Genomic DNA, 13192 nt, shown 5'->3' on the forward strand with positions numbered 1-13192 from the left:
GCGGCCTTATCTCCTCCCGCCGCGGGGCGGACCCTCCCTGGGCCGCCACGATAAGGGGGAGGTGGGCGCGCTGCCGCGCCGTGGCGCGTTTGGCGCCTCTGGCGGAGCCCGAACGTGGAGGGTTAGCCCCCATTTGTGGGGCACAAAGCGATTCGGTAGTGGGGACTTCCGTATTTTCAATATAAACCTATTTGCATACCTATGCATATTAATTTAACGCACATCCATACGTGTTTTACTGGTGGAAGACTCCTTGCTTTGGATTAAAAAGGTGTAGCTGCGGGTTGATGCACAGGTGTCGTTTATGCTTCTCTAGTTATTAACGTGTCCTCCTAGCCAGACCACTTACATTGCCTTTGGGTTACCCTGAGCATTACTCTTTTATGCGAACGCGGCAATAGGAGAGGTGAGTATTGTTAAGCCAAAACCACATCTTGTCCAGAATTGATTTGCTTCTGTGTTTATTTTTGTCTTTCCCCTTCTGAAAAGAGGCTTCTAGCTTTTTAATGAACCAAGTAATGATGGCTAGCAGGCACTGTAGTTCTCTTACAGCTCCTTGTTAGGGGAAGAATCTGAGCGGAAAGTATTAATTAGTGTGTTTTCTTCCAGTGTTTCTAATTCTGGCATGTTTCCATTCTTCCAGAGGCTGTAGTTCTGCTCTCTCTGCAATGGTAATATACAACAGTGTTACATGAAGCAAGATGGTTCTTCGAAAATGTGCTGATGCTAGTTATCGATTAAACATGTACCTTGTCTTCTGGGCTGAAAGAGTTGCATTTAAGATGATTCTGTAACACGGTTGTCATATTTGTGTTATAGGCCAGTGTGAATCAAAAAGCCTTAAGTCTTCAGTTGTATTGCATGGTGTAAGAAGGTACCTTTATTTGGGCAACTAAATTCAGGTAAAAAGCACCTACTTGCATGTAGCTGACTACAAAATTGCTGTGCAAATTCAGAATAGAAGAGAATACTGTTGTCATTGTCATTCTTCCTTCTCTGACTCCCTACCCCAAAAACCAGATGTACGCCCACAGTTTCGTTCACCGATGATTGCCTTCAGCACTAACATCTGGACTTTATACATCTCAGTGCAAATTTAGAGCCATTAGTTTGTGTTTAACTGCTGTTTTGCACCAGGAGGTGCTGGTCCGTTACAATCCCGATAAGAAAGGCACTCAGACTCTGTATATCATCCCAAATGAGGTTTGTTAGAGCTAACCCTATAAAGAAAGAGGATAGCGTTGATAATCTTGCATCCCTTCAGGTGATGGGAACCCTGAGCTGTGCAGCATTGAACAGACCTCCGATTCACGCGCAGCATGTTGTAACCCTGTCCTTAGAAAGGGTTACCCCATTTCAGTCACTTGAGCTATTATGGGTTCTCTTACAAGAAAACAACTCTATTTATCATTTCTACTGTCAAACAGAAAGGATGCTCACATGAGAACTTCCTGCTTTTTTAGATAAAGGCAAGGACACAATTAGGTGGCCTAATTGCAGGTACCAAGTGGGAGCTGCCTGCAGACTCCCCTGTTACAACTAGCTGCTGAGCTTATCCTGCAGCCATGGGTTGTGCATCCCACAGCAAAGGCCTGAAGGCCACGCTGTACGTGCAGCACAGCACAAGACAAGCCTGGACCTACTCAGGTTAACCATTATGTGGATCACCAGCTCCTTGGTGTACAATGGCCTTCAGGTCAGGATCACTCCAACTACACTATTATGTCTTTCTGTAAAACAAGCACGCTGTTTGGTGTCTGCTGTAAATCCACAAAAATATGGCTCGAGAAGCTAAGCAAGAAATTGAAAATACAAACTTTCTGTGTGAACATGTCCATCAGCTGGGACTTAATTATCTGAGGAAAATGATAACAACATGGAGAAGGCAGAGCTATTTTGGGATAGTATGCTGTGTGAATGCTCTGCTTTGAAAACATCCATTCCTCCTACATAGTCAGCCATTCAACCAACATTGCATGCGTCCACTCTTGGTTTTGTTTGGCTTTTTGTTAAACAAATAACATTCATGAGTTTGGACACAGCTGAACTTGGGAAGTAACTTCCTCAGCTTCTGCTGAAATCAGCTAGCCAGCTTTGGGGCTCATCCTGAATGCGGTTTCTTTTTAACAGTTTGACCAGAAACGTAGATTGTGAGGATGTTGGGACACATTGTAAAACCTTCCTTTCTGATAAAAAGCTTTGCCACTGTGAGCAGATTGCTGTTTGCAGCAGCTATAAAGCCAGCAACAGGTAATGGAAGATCCTGCTGGACCTTTGTTCTGTTGAATTTCACAGGGAAAATGCTTGGACGTTACAGTGCTTAAGCATAAGAGAGAAGCCCAGGCTCAAAGTGACTACTGACTTTGCATAATCTTTTGTCATTCTCCCTTTAGTAGCAGAAGAATGCTACTCCTCTTTGAATTTGTGCTAATTCAGGTGTGTGGAACTTTCTATAATAGCAATGTTAGCTGTTGCATTCTGTTGGTACTTGAAATGCGTCTTTTGCAAGAGTTGAGCTCTTGGTCTCGAATTTCCATCAGAGTCCACATGCAGATTTTGGCAGTATAGGAACAAGGAATCTTTCAGCTCTTTAAAAGATAGTGTCCCTTTCTGAATGAGCGGGGAGACAGAAAAGAGCAGGAACACAAAGTTATTTTGGGATTCAAAACACGTAAATATGTAAGGACCTACTGCATTTTAGCTCACTTTGCACACAACTATTTCTAGTTCTATGTCAGAATGATTAAAAGAAAATTATATATGCAGCAGTTTTATGTGATCTGTGTACTGAGGTGTTATTTCCTAGTGTCCACTTTGAAAGTGCCTCCATTTTGTCCTCTCTGCTAGCCCTGACTTCACATCAGAGAAGGGCTTTTTAGTGTTTAAAAAAAAAAGTAGTCTTCTCATTTGGTAGCATTTGCCTGTTGCAGGTATATAACAATTCATAAACAATTATGCTTGTTGCAAAGGAAGCCAAAATGTTTCTGGTTTTCTTCACAATGCCAGACAGCCTTGATAACGAGCTGTAGTTCAGCTCTGAGTCGGTGAAAATTGGGATTCAAGGGTGACAAAGCACGTATCCGGCGTAAAAAGATGGGACTGATCCTCCAGCAGTGATGTTCTTCGGAGCATTTTTTTTTTTTTTTCCTGGGCTATGCCTTCATAAGTGCCTTTACCATTCACTCCTAATCAAAACCCTGCCTGTATCAGGTCTTCAAACCTTAACCTGCACCAGCTCTTTCTGACAAAATGTGTTTATCCCCAACTGCAGTGGTAATTAGAGCTTGGTTCCTGAGCCAGCTGGTAGTGAGTTGGTAAAAGAGAAAGACTTAGTACAGAAGTCCTATGGAATTATTGTACACTAAGGGCAGACAAACATCTCTTGCTCCTTTCTGCCTCATCAATGCTTACTGCTGATTAAAAAAAAAAAAAAGCATGTTTTCACCTAAGCTGCTCTATGAATTGTATGTTATTGCAGGATGCTTCTTTTTGTACTTCTCAACTCTGAGAAAACTTAAACCTGTGCATTGTAAAGGAGAAAAGAGAATAAGAAGGAAGAGGAGAAAAAGGGCTCCTTTTCTAGTCCCTCCAGGGTAGCTATTCATCTCCTTTATACGAGTAAAAACTGTAAAGTACCTACTTCATCTTTATTCTAGCATCATGAGGACGTCTATGGTTTTACTTACTTATTTTTACATAGAAAAGGTAAATTGTTGCAACTTCCTGAATTGCTGCAAAACTAAGTTTGTTCTTGTTCTTCTTCAGGCAAAAATGTCTGCAGCATGCGACTTCGTTGCACTCCACACTGGGCAGAAGATGCCTCTCATAGGACTGGGAACTTGGAAAAGTGAACGTGGCCAAGTAAGCAGAGAACAATACAATATTGTGCTCTCAACTAGTATTTGTGTTTTGTGCACTTTTTTGAAGATCCTAGGTCTGAGGCCTGGATCCTTCGCTTGAATGGTTTTAGTCTTAGGTCCACTGAAGTCAGTGGAATGTATGTATGTATTTGCATGACGAAGGCCTTAAGGCACAAAAGCAGCAGCAGAAGATCCTTTAAGACTTGTTAACCCAGGCCTCAGGCACTGGTGCTCTGGGAGATGAATCCAGAAAGAGACCAATGAGTGGGGTGAGACGGAAAATACTGTAGCTATAATATGGTGCCTGACTCTTCCACTTGTAAATCCTCAGGCAGCCAGTTTGGCCAGACATCCCTCTGGCTTGGACTGATGACTCAGCTGAAAGCATTGTTTTGGGAGGCAAGAACTCTAGTTGTTCTTGTAATAAGTCCTGTTCCAGAAGTCAGCCTATGTTTAGAAGAAAAACAAACAACTTGCTTGGGTCATCCTGCTTTTAGACTAAGAGGGGTAATATGTCATTAGACATTCACTCTGCTTCTAAATGCAATAAGTTGACAAACACCACACTTGGAAACAATTCTGTGTGTTACTACAAACTGTCTGTGGGAACGTTTGCATGCTATGGACTGTGCCTCCTATTGTAATACTTCTCCCCCTTGTCTGTCTTTTCCTTTCTATTTCATTTAGTTAAAAGATAAATTCTCGGGGGAAGAGATTGCACATACTTGCTGTGAAAGGCAACGTCCATTGCTTGGTGGAATTCTTAGCTGGTATTGTTGTTTATAATGCCTTTTGGATTATGTGTACCATTGCATGTCTGTGCAGTAAATGTTGTATATCTTGCTGCTACTCTTGCATTAGCCTCATGATGGTTTTTGGAGTACATCGGATGACATTATGCTCTTGACTGAGAGGGAAAGTTAAAACCCTTCTCAAGATGTTGTGCTATTCTTTCATGCCAGCTAGAGGAAAAAGTTGGAAACAAGCAATTTTTAGAGCTATAAATCTATTCAGAGCCATTTTATTGTTGGTCTTCCTGTCCAAACAACTGTCAGGACAGTGGATCTGTTGGGAATAGCAGCTGTGCTAATGTGGAAGCTGAGTGGGTGTGAGAGCTCAGTCAACCTCTTAAATGAGGACAAGGGTGAATGTTCAGCTCTGTCACTTAAACTTAATTCAGCTGTCAGTTGATGTTTTATTAACATGCAGGAACTTAATGGATTAATTTCTGTGCACCCAAAGCAGTTAAATGTGCATTGTCTAAAACAAGTGCCTGAAACTAAACAAACAAAATAGTGCACAAAATAAACAATGCATTCATAACTGTTCTGAGGAAAGTGCGATCTTATAAAAGAACTGGGAAAGATCCTGCTTGTGCATAATTTAAACCTAATTCAGATGGATTTTGCCTTAGTAAGCAGCGCTTCTAGCAGCTGAACCCCAAGCGAGATCCAGCCATCTTCTCTGGGGTCCCATGGAAGTCACTGGGAGTCACTTCTTTGGAATATCTACTATCTTCAAAGACTTATTCCTAGAATGTATTGAAGGCAAAATCTAGAAAGTGCAGTGAAAATGGCCAGTTACGGAAGTTGCTGCTATTCCTGTCAAATAAATAAATTCCTGTTTATCACTTTTGAAAATTCAGAAGCATAGCAGCAATTTGGTGGAGTGTCCAAATGATTTAGCCTTAAAAGGACATGATGTTGTTCAGGGACAATAATTGTAATTATGAATTAAAGACTAAGGGCCAAAAACCTAGAGAAGCAGAAGAATTATCCTTGATTATATTTAATCTAGCTGTTTTCCAAGTAGAGGCTATTTATCGAAAGCTCTTTTGTGCAAGGGCTGCATTAGAAGCAAGAGTGGAAGTGGATGGCTTTTAAATTATTTCATGTAAATATTTTGCAGATTGTAATTATTTTCCTTGCCAAGCTGCTTTTCAGTCTTGACCTTACTCTCTTGAGTAATTTCTTTATTATTGCTGTTACTATTCCTGATCCTAAACAAGCCTTGGCCTTGTAGCCAGATCTTAGCAGTCCAGTACAAAGGTGTCATTGCAGCCCTAGTTTCCTAGACGGTAAGAATAGGGGGGGAAAATTATTGAATCTAAATCCATGTTGGAAGACTATAGGATTTCATAGGATTTAGATCCTATAAAGTAATAGGATGCTTTCTGTTGTACACGATCAAATGCTAGAAGAGAAATTTGTTTTACGTGTTACTGTAGGAACGTGATGGAGGGCTATTGAATGGAAGGGAACACAGTACAGAAGCTTATGAACTGGCAGCATGAATGAGTTCAAAGAGAAGTCCATTCAGACAGGAGCATCAAGAGTATCAGTAGAGTGTTTCTTTTAATATCGGAGCTTGATTATCTGTAATCCTTTAATGCTTTCTTCTCTTCCCTCAAGTGGGCCATGCTTTCAACCTGGAGGATTGGTCCCCACCTGATGAACAGTCTAACCCGCTGTGGCAGAGGCTGGTTCTGTGGGGAAAAGAGACAGGGGGCTTAGGGAAGTTGTATTTCTGTGTGAAACTTCAGGAAAGCTGAAGAGGAAATGCATACCTCAGAAAACCAGTCGGACTGGGTGTCTTGTGACAGGATTGCAGCTATGGAGTAGACTGTTTAGTTCTTGGAAAAAATTGTTAGGCAATATAGAGAATCCTGGTTACGTGCACAAAAATTCACTACTGCTGGTATATATTAAGGGAGGGACTTGAATTCAACATCTGAAGGATAGGAGGCAAAACTCTTTATTTTAGGGAATGTAACTCTTAAGTTGGCATTACTTATGTGGTGGTCTGAGTTCCTTTTCAGCAAATTTTAGTACAGTATGTACAAACTGTGGTATAGCAACACTTATGTTCTGGTCATGTTGCTCTGAATATCATGTGGGCTGATGATCTGTTTTTTTCCTATTTCCCATCAGCAAATGTACCTGAACTGCTAAAATGTGACAACTTTGCAGGAAGCAGGAGAGGCTGTCAGAGCCTTTTCTTTCCAAGTATTATTGACTGGAACTGTTAGAGTGAAAGCCTCTTCATAATGGCTTGGGGCTGTGGAGAAGAGGCTCTCTAGTCACTTGAACTCTGTGTTGCTTGGAAGTATAAAGATGGCTTGTTAGTTTTTCACCTTGTGATGGGCAAATTGAAGAACTGGAAATCTAGTAATGGATATTATAATGAATTGGGACTTACAGATTCTGTTTCTGAATCTGCCACTGATTGTTAGCAATATCGTGTTCCTCCATCTTCAAAAACAAGAAGGTGGGTGGGAAGGCCAAGTCCCTTGCTAGGATGTATGAGAGTGTAGTTCCTAGGACTTTGCTATACAATGAAGGAGAGTAAGGCTTCAGCTGCGATACTGTGTCTGTTTTGGGGCAAACCACTTCAAGAAAAGCATGAGCTAGCTGCCGAGACAGCAGCAACAGTGATGCAAGGTCTGGGAAAGGTGAGTTATGATGAAAGATGGAAGCGCCCACAGTTACGTGGTCAAGAGAGGTTTGAGACCTCTCAAAGCTGACGCTTTCCAAACGCACAAAAAGCCCTCGCAAGGGGGAAGCTATGGACTTCATGTCTGTGAGGAATAGGATGTGGCATCAGGGCCGTCTTGGTTAGACATCTAAAAGGCTTGAACATAAAGATATCTAAGCATTGGAATAGACTGCCTGTCACAAGAAGGGTTTTGACAAATGTGTGTACGAGTGGTTTAGACTTAGTTGGCCCTGCTGTGGGGCATGAGGATAGACTAGATGATGTCTCAAGATTTTTTCAGGCCTACTTTCTGTAGTTATATGCTGCTAGGTTGGTGAGTCACACTTAAGCTGTGATGATAAGGATCCTTTGGCTATTATTACTTCACAGCACCAAATATCCAGAAGCATATGAATCTCCAAGTGCTTCTGTTGTCTTTTTTCCCCATCCCCCCATGAAATGCATGTACCTGTCTGAACATAATCTCAAAAATACAAAACTTTCTGTTAAAGTATTCTTCTTAGGTTTACATCTGTCTGTTACTAGGGTTCCTTCCACTCCAAGGAATGCTTTTTTGCACATTTTCTCTTGGTGGTTTGCCTTTTGCATGGAACAGGAGCTCTCAGTTCACATTGGAATGTCTTAGTAGGCTGAGTAGTTTACACAAGTACAAATCTTGCCCAAATCCAAACCTTATTTAAATGACCAGTCCCAGCTTTTCAGTGCTAGAAATCTATCAAAACACTCCGATATAGAAATACAGCCTCCTTTTTATCGCTTTGCAGAGACGTGTTTGGAGTGTCTTATCCCTAGTTTTCTGCAAGTGGCGCCTACTTTAATTTTATGGCAAATTTTGTACCTGTTTGGATTAAAAAGATATATTATACTGATAGAGGAAATGAGGGATTAGTACAGACAAACACCACCACTGTTTTTCCTTTCCTCTCTGCTTCTGCTCCACAGCTCTTGCCTTTTTGGAGGGTGGATATTGAGTCTTAAAAGCTTTTAATATGTCTCAAGTGATTTCAGAATTACTATGACCTTGACTTTGTAGTGACCTTCTGAGGAATGTCTTTGTCAAAGTGAAACAAGGACTGTAAATACCATCCTGCTAGAGAAAGGAAGAGCTTACTTCACTGCTGTAATAGAAGTGCTTTGTCATTCTGGCTAAGGGAAACTGGTCTACATTCCAGTTTTCCTCTCAAAATGCCAAAGAATGCAGTCAGAATATCCTGTGTTTGCCTTTACTGCAGTTCTTGACAAGAAAAATAAATTAAATCTACCAGTAGAAGACAGATCTTTTTCATGTTTGATTCCCCCTTTTCTTTCTGTAGCATCTGAAAGCAGGACTGCACATGTCTTTATTTGGTGTTCTTAATTTTATCAGCTTTAAAATTGAAAATACCGGTACTTTGATTAAATTGAAAGAAACCTGTGTCTCTAGCCTTTGTGTACACATTTTTTAATCTCTTGACAGGAGAGATGTAATCTCTATAAACACATTAGGGCCCTATTGCATCAATCCTTATACATGGAGTAATTTCCAATCTCCCACAGTCTCGAGACGCAAGTCAGTGAAGAGCAATCTAGAGAAATCACTGTACAGATAGGACATACTCTTAGTGTAGCATTTCAGATGGATGGATGTAGAAGAGAACATGTGCTTACTGTCCACTGGAAGTTGAATAAAATAGATTTTACTTAATGCTTATCAGCCTAATGGGAGATGACAACCACACTGGAATCTGTAGTAATTCTTAGTTCTTGCACAATCAGTTATTAAAAATCTTTATTCAACAGCTACTTACGAATCCTCGAAAAGATGCCATTCTGTGTTTCCTTCTTTGGTTTCTAGACTTGCTCCATATCTGAGGCCACATGTGAAGATGTTTTGTGCTTGTGCTTCAACAGAGCTTTCAAAAGTAGGGGCAGATTCAAAGTTCCCAACCATTCTGGCTTATGTGTAACAATATGGAGCAAGGGATGTGTTGCTGTTGGCAACACCTTCATTGTCAGCAATGTGGAAAGCAAAATGCAAAGTTGTGAGCATCATCAGGAGATCCCCTGCAGGCCATGGGTTAATATTCAGCAGTATAGTGACTTTCATTGTTGTGCAAATAGTGAGAATGAGACATGAAGGAAAAATGTGCCATAAAATAGCTTTATCTTAGAAGTTAAGTGTGAGCAGTTGAACCAAACCCAGACTCTGGCAATTCCGGAGTTAGAAACCAGGCTCTTCCTTTACTGGGAGAGAGGAAATATCTTCCAGGTTTGACTGACTTTGACTGGTCTGTTAGTTCCAGAAAGTTTGTCTCCCTAAGCCATGATTTATTTGAAAATTGCTTCTTAAAGCTCATTTTATATTTAAGAAAAGCATGACAACTATAGTTAAGACTGAATCCCTGTTCTGTCTGGTGAGTTCTTGCATGCTTGGCCTGTGTGCATGGTCCATTTTCTTGTTACTCTTGGAGTGTCTGCTAGCAATTAGCTCTTCACTCCTAAAGGCTGTGCCACAGAGGACCGCTTCCTAGTCTATTTGAATCTCATGGCCTTATGTAGGTCTGTACTTTGGGGGTGTTCCTCACTAAGTCCCTAACATTTTTTATTTTTTTTTCCCCAGTGATGTGTCCCTTTTCACTGATTGCATTGGGTAATCTGTTTCTGATTACAGGTGAAAGAAGCAGTGAAATACGCCCTAAGTGTGGGGTATTGCCACATCGATTGCGCAGCAGCTTACAGCAATGAAGCAGAGATCGGTGAGGCTTTCCAGGAATGCCTTGGGCCCAACAAGGTAAAAACACAAGAATCGCCATGCTGACTGTGTGTTCTATCAAAACTTACAACTGTGACCTGAAAGTAGACTGTAAAGTTAACATCTGTGGCTTTTCTTCCTAGTCTGTCCCAGCTGTTTGTTATTAATCGGGAGCAGGCATGAAAGAGAGCTTTCTCTCATCTTATAACCATCCTGGCTGTCAGGAGGAGAAAAGGTTTTATAGCCATCCTGGCTGTCAGGAGGAGAAAAGGTTGTCAAGGAATATTTGCATGGAAGCTATAGAAAATGCCTTTTTTTTTTTAAATTTCCCTGCCTGCCCCTTTCCCCCTCACAAAGTATCCCAATTTGGGTGTTCAAAAATTGGAGGTTCCTGGAATCAGTAGTTATAATGTAAAATATTTGCCATGATTTATATGAAAAGTGACTCTAGTTTGCCAGTCTAGAATAGCATGCAATGGTGGGTAGCCACAGCAAATTTGGTGACTGTGGGTTTTTTGGTTATAGATAAAATATGAGTGAGTAAATACGTACTTTTTTTTTATTAAACAGTGATTGCATTTGAAGGTTTGGTAACTGTGACTCTAGGGCCTGCACCTGAGCGTCCATGGCCTAAATATAATGTAATGTGACAGGTATTCATATGAATGACCTGAGGTGGAATCTTAAATTCATCCCCTTGCTCTTGTTGGCTCGAGGGGCCAGAAGGATTACCTGTACAGTCTTAGAGCCCATGGAAAGAAAGTTCTACGTTCCTGCTTTCCTGCTGCTCTTGTCTTGGTTTAGGGCAATCTCTTTGTTATGTGATGAGCTTAAGAGAGGCTGCTTTCAGCTTGCCCCAGGGATTCCTTCCTACTAGATATGGTAACTAATATAGGGAAGCATAGGACTCTCCTATTACACTTCATATTAGCTAGCTAACTTAAAACTAGAATTTTTAGAACATCTTTCTCTTTGAACACAACAGCCATATGTGAAACACAGAAATAACTGAACGGTTGGAGGAGGGAAACTAAGGAATTAATCATTCCAGCTTCTACAAAGTATAGAGTTGAGTGAAATTTGGTCACACATAAGACAGCGAGAAGTGCCCTCTGATGGTGTTCTGTGCTTCAGCTTGCCAAATACGATCTCCCTTTTGCATTTTATACTTCCTAGTTAACCAACTCTCTATTTGTTTAATTTCTGGGTCTTACCCTTCCAATACAGGGTACAGGGCGCTCAGTTCTTAGTGCACTCCTTCCAGAACCTAGAAACTCAAGTGCTGAGGTTTGGGGAAACTTCTTCTGTTTATTTTCCCACGCTCTTTCCATGAGAAGCATTCTTGGTTTATAACATGTGATGAGTATAAGTAAATCAGCTGGTTGTGCATAGAATATGTGAATTGGTAAGTAGAAATTACAAAATTTACATATGAATAAACTGAGTAATCTTTCTTTTGGCCACATCACACTTAGTAGTGGCTTTAACCCTTGAATTGGAAAGTTTGGAAAAGTGTGTGTGTGGAGAGGATTGTTTTGTTTTTCAAAACTTCTAATAAATTGCTAAGTATTTGGTATACTTTAGGACTTGCCAATGTGTCTTTCGCTCTTCTCCATCCAGTATATTTTTGAAAAGTTTAATTTGTAGGTTCCACGTGTTACCTTTTTTTTTAAACTTAAATTGTTCTCTTTGTTTTAAAGCTAGTTGGGGAATTGTTGCAATTCTCTTTCTGAACTTGTTCCAGTAAATCATGCTCTCTTCCCTTTCTTTAAGGTTATTAAAAGGGAGGACCTGTTTGTAACATCAAAGCTCTGGAATACCAAGCACCACCCAGAAGACGTAGAGCCAGCTCTAAGGAAAACACTTGGAGATTTGAAACTGGATTACCTGGACCTGTACCTCATGCACTGGCCTCACGCCTTTGAGTAAGTTCTACATGGAAAGGGCACAGAATGCAGAAACCCCAGTTTTACATAAGTGGCTGGTGTTATATCCTGAGGACCTTCTTTCTGAGCTGTGAATTTCTTCCTGTGTATACTGCCTGCAAGATGTTTTTCAGTGTGGCTAATAGTGTAGTCCTGTGGAGTGTCATATAGACACTCTTTTCTACCCATAACCTGTACACTTACTCATATTTGGTCCATTCATTCACAGAAACAATTGTTCAAATTTCATTCTTCTTTGAATTTCAGTTGGGTGGGAATTTGTTTACTGTTAGATTTGTAGCACGTATGTGAACACACAGTAGAGGAGACAAAACTTCTGTTTTTGTGTAGAAGTATTGTAAATAGAAAAGGGATAATTGTTCTCATTATTTAGCAATGATGAGGCTGGAAAAATTAGTATTAAGTCTTCATTTAAAATCTTTAAGCAATTACTTAAATTTTTTAATATTGGGAACAACTAGGTAATGAAATTAGGATCACTGGCATCCATGCCAAACTGTCAGAAGTTTAAAGTTAGGTAACGGAAAGTAGTCTAACTGGGAAAAAAGTAATAAAGCTTTATGGGACAGGTTTCTATACTGAAGCTTGTCATCTTATACTAGCTGAAAATTTGGCTTGCTGTGAGGTAAAATCTTTGTTGAGTTTAAAATATATTAGAAGCTTAAAATAGTCTAGTGTCTTCATCTAGGCATTGGGGAGGTGTGGCAGCTATTCTTGGTTCTGCCATTGACCTACATGGTAACCTTGAGGAAATACCGAAACTGCTTTGTGCCTTTACTTTACTTTACAGATAAGTAAAACTAAGTGCTTTGTAAAGAAGACAACACTTTTCACTAGTAGTTATTAACTGTACTGGAGTGGCAAGCCACATGCAGTCTCATGGTGGTATCTGTATGAGGAGGAAATGAAAATGACTTCTTATGACACTTCAATTGCAGTAATTCTACGATTTGAGGAAATATGAGACGAGAAAGTTTTCCAGTTAGGTGCTAAATGCACTTATCCTACAACCCCATCAGAAGCAGAGTTCCTTGCTTTATTTTCTTGTAGATGTGCCCCAACAGATTCCTTTCTTTATTTTCTTTTAGATGTGGAAGCAGCGCCCCCTCCCCCCCCCCCCCCCCCCCCTACAGGCAGAAAAAAGGCAGGGGGGGAATATA

At 40.6% G+C, this 13192-nt stretch overlaps 1 protein-coding gene across 2 annotated transcripts in view; it reads left to right on the plus strand.

The window, feature by feature from the left end:
- Positions 1 to 364: 364 nt before the first annotated feature.
- The window catches only part of AKR1A1 (aldo-keto reductase family 1 member A1), a 23546-nt gene continuing 10718 nt past the window's right edge, over positions 365 to 13192 (plus strand). The window contains exons 1-4 of one of the 2 annotated variants that reach the window (XM_009287306.2): positions 365 to 406; positions 3766 to 3861; positions 10006 to 10125; positions 11860 to 12011. In XM_009287306.2, coding sequence (XP_009285581.1) covers positions 3772 to 3861; positions 10006 to 10125; positions 11860 to 12011 — 362 coding nt within the window. In that variant the 5' untranslated portion in view covers positions 365 to 406; positions 3766 to 3771. Of the gene's footprint in view, positions 407 to 817; positions 903 to 3765; positions 3862 to 10005; positions 10126 to 11859; positions 12012 to 13192 lie in introns of those variants that run through there. The other variant, XM_009287305.2, reaches the window with a different exon arrangement.

This window comes from Aptenodytes forsteri, unplaced genomic scaffold (assembly GCF_000699145.1).
Source record: "Aptenodytes forsteri isolate BGI_AS27 unplaced genomic scaffold, ASM69914v1 Scaffold119, whole genome shotgun sequence".
Lineage (NCBI taxonomy): Eukaryota > Metazoa > Chordata > Aves > Sphenisciformes > Spheniscidae > Aptenodytes > Aptenodytes forsteri.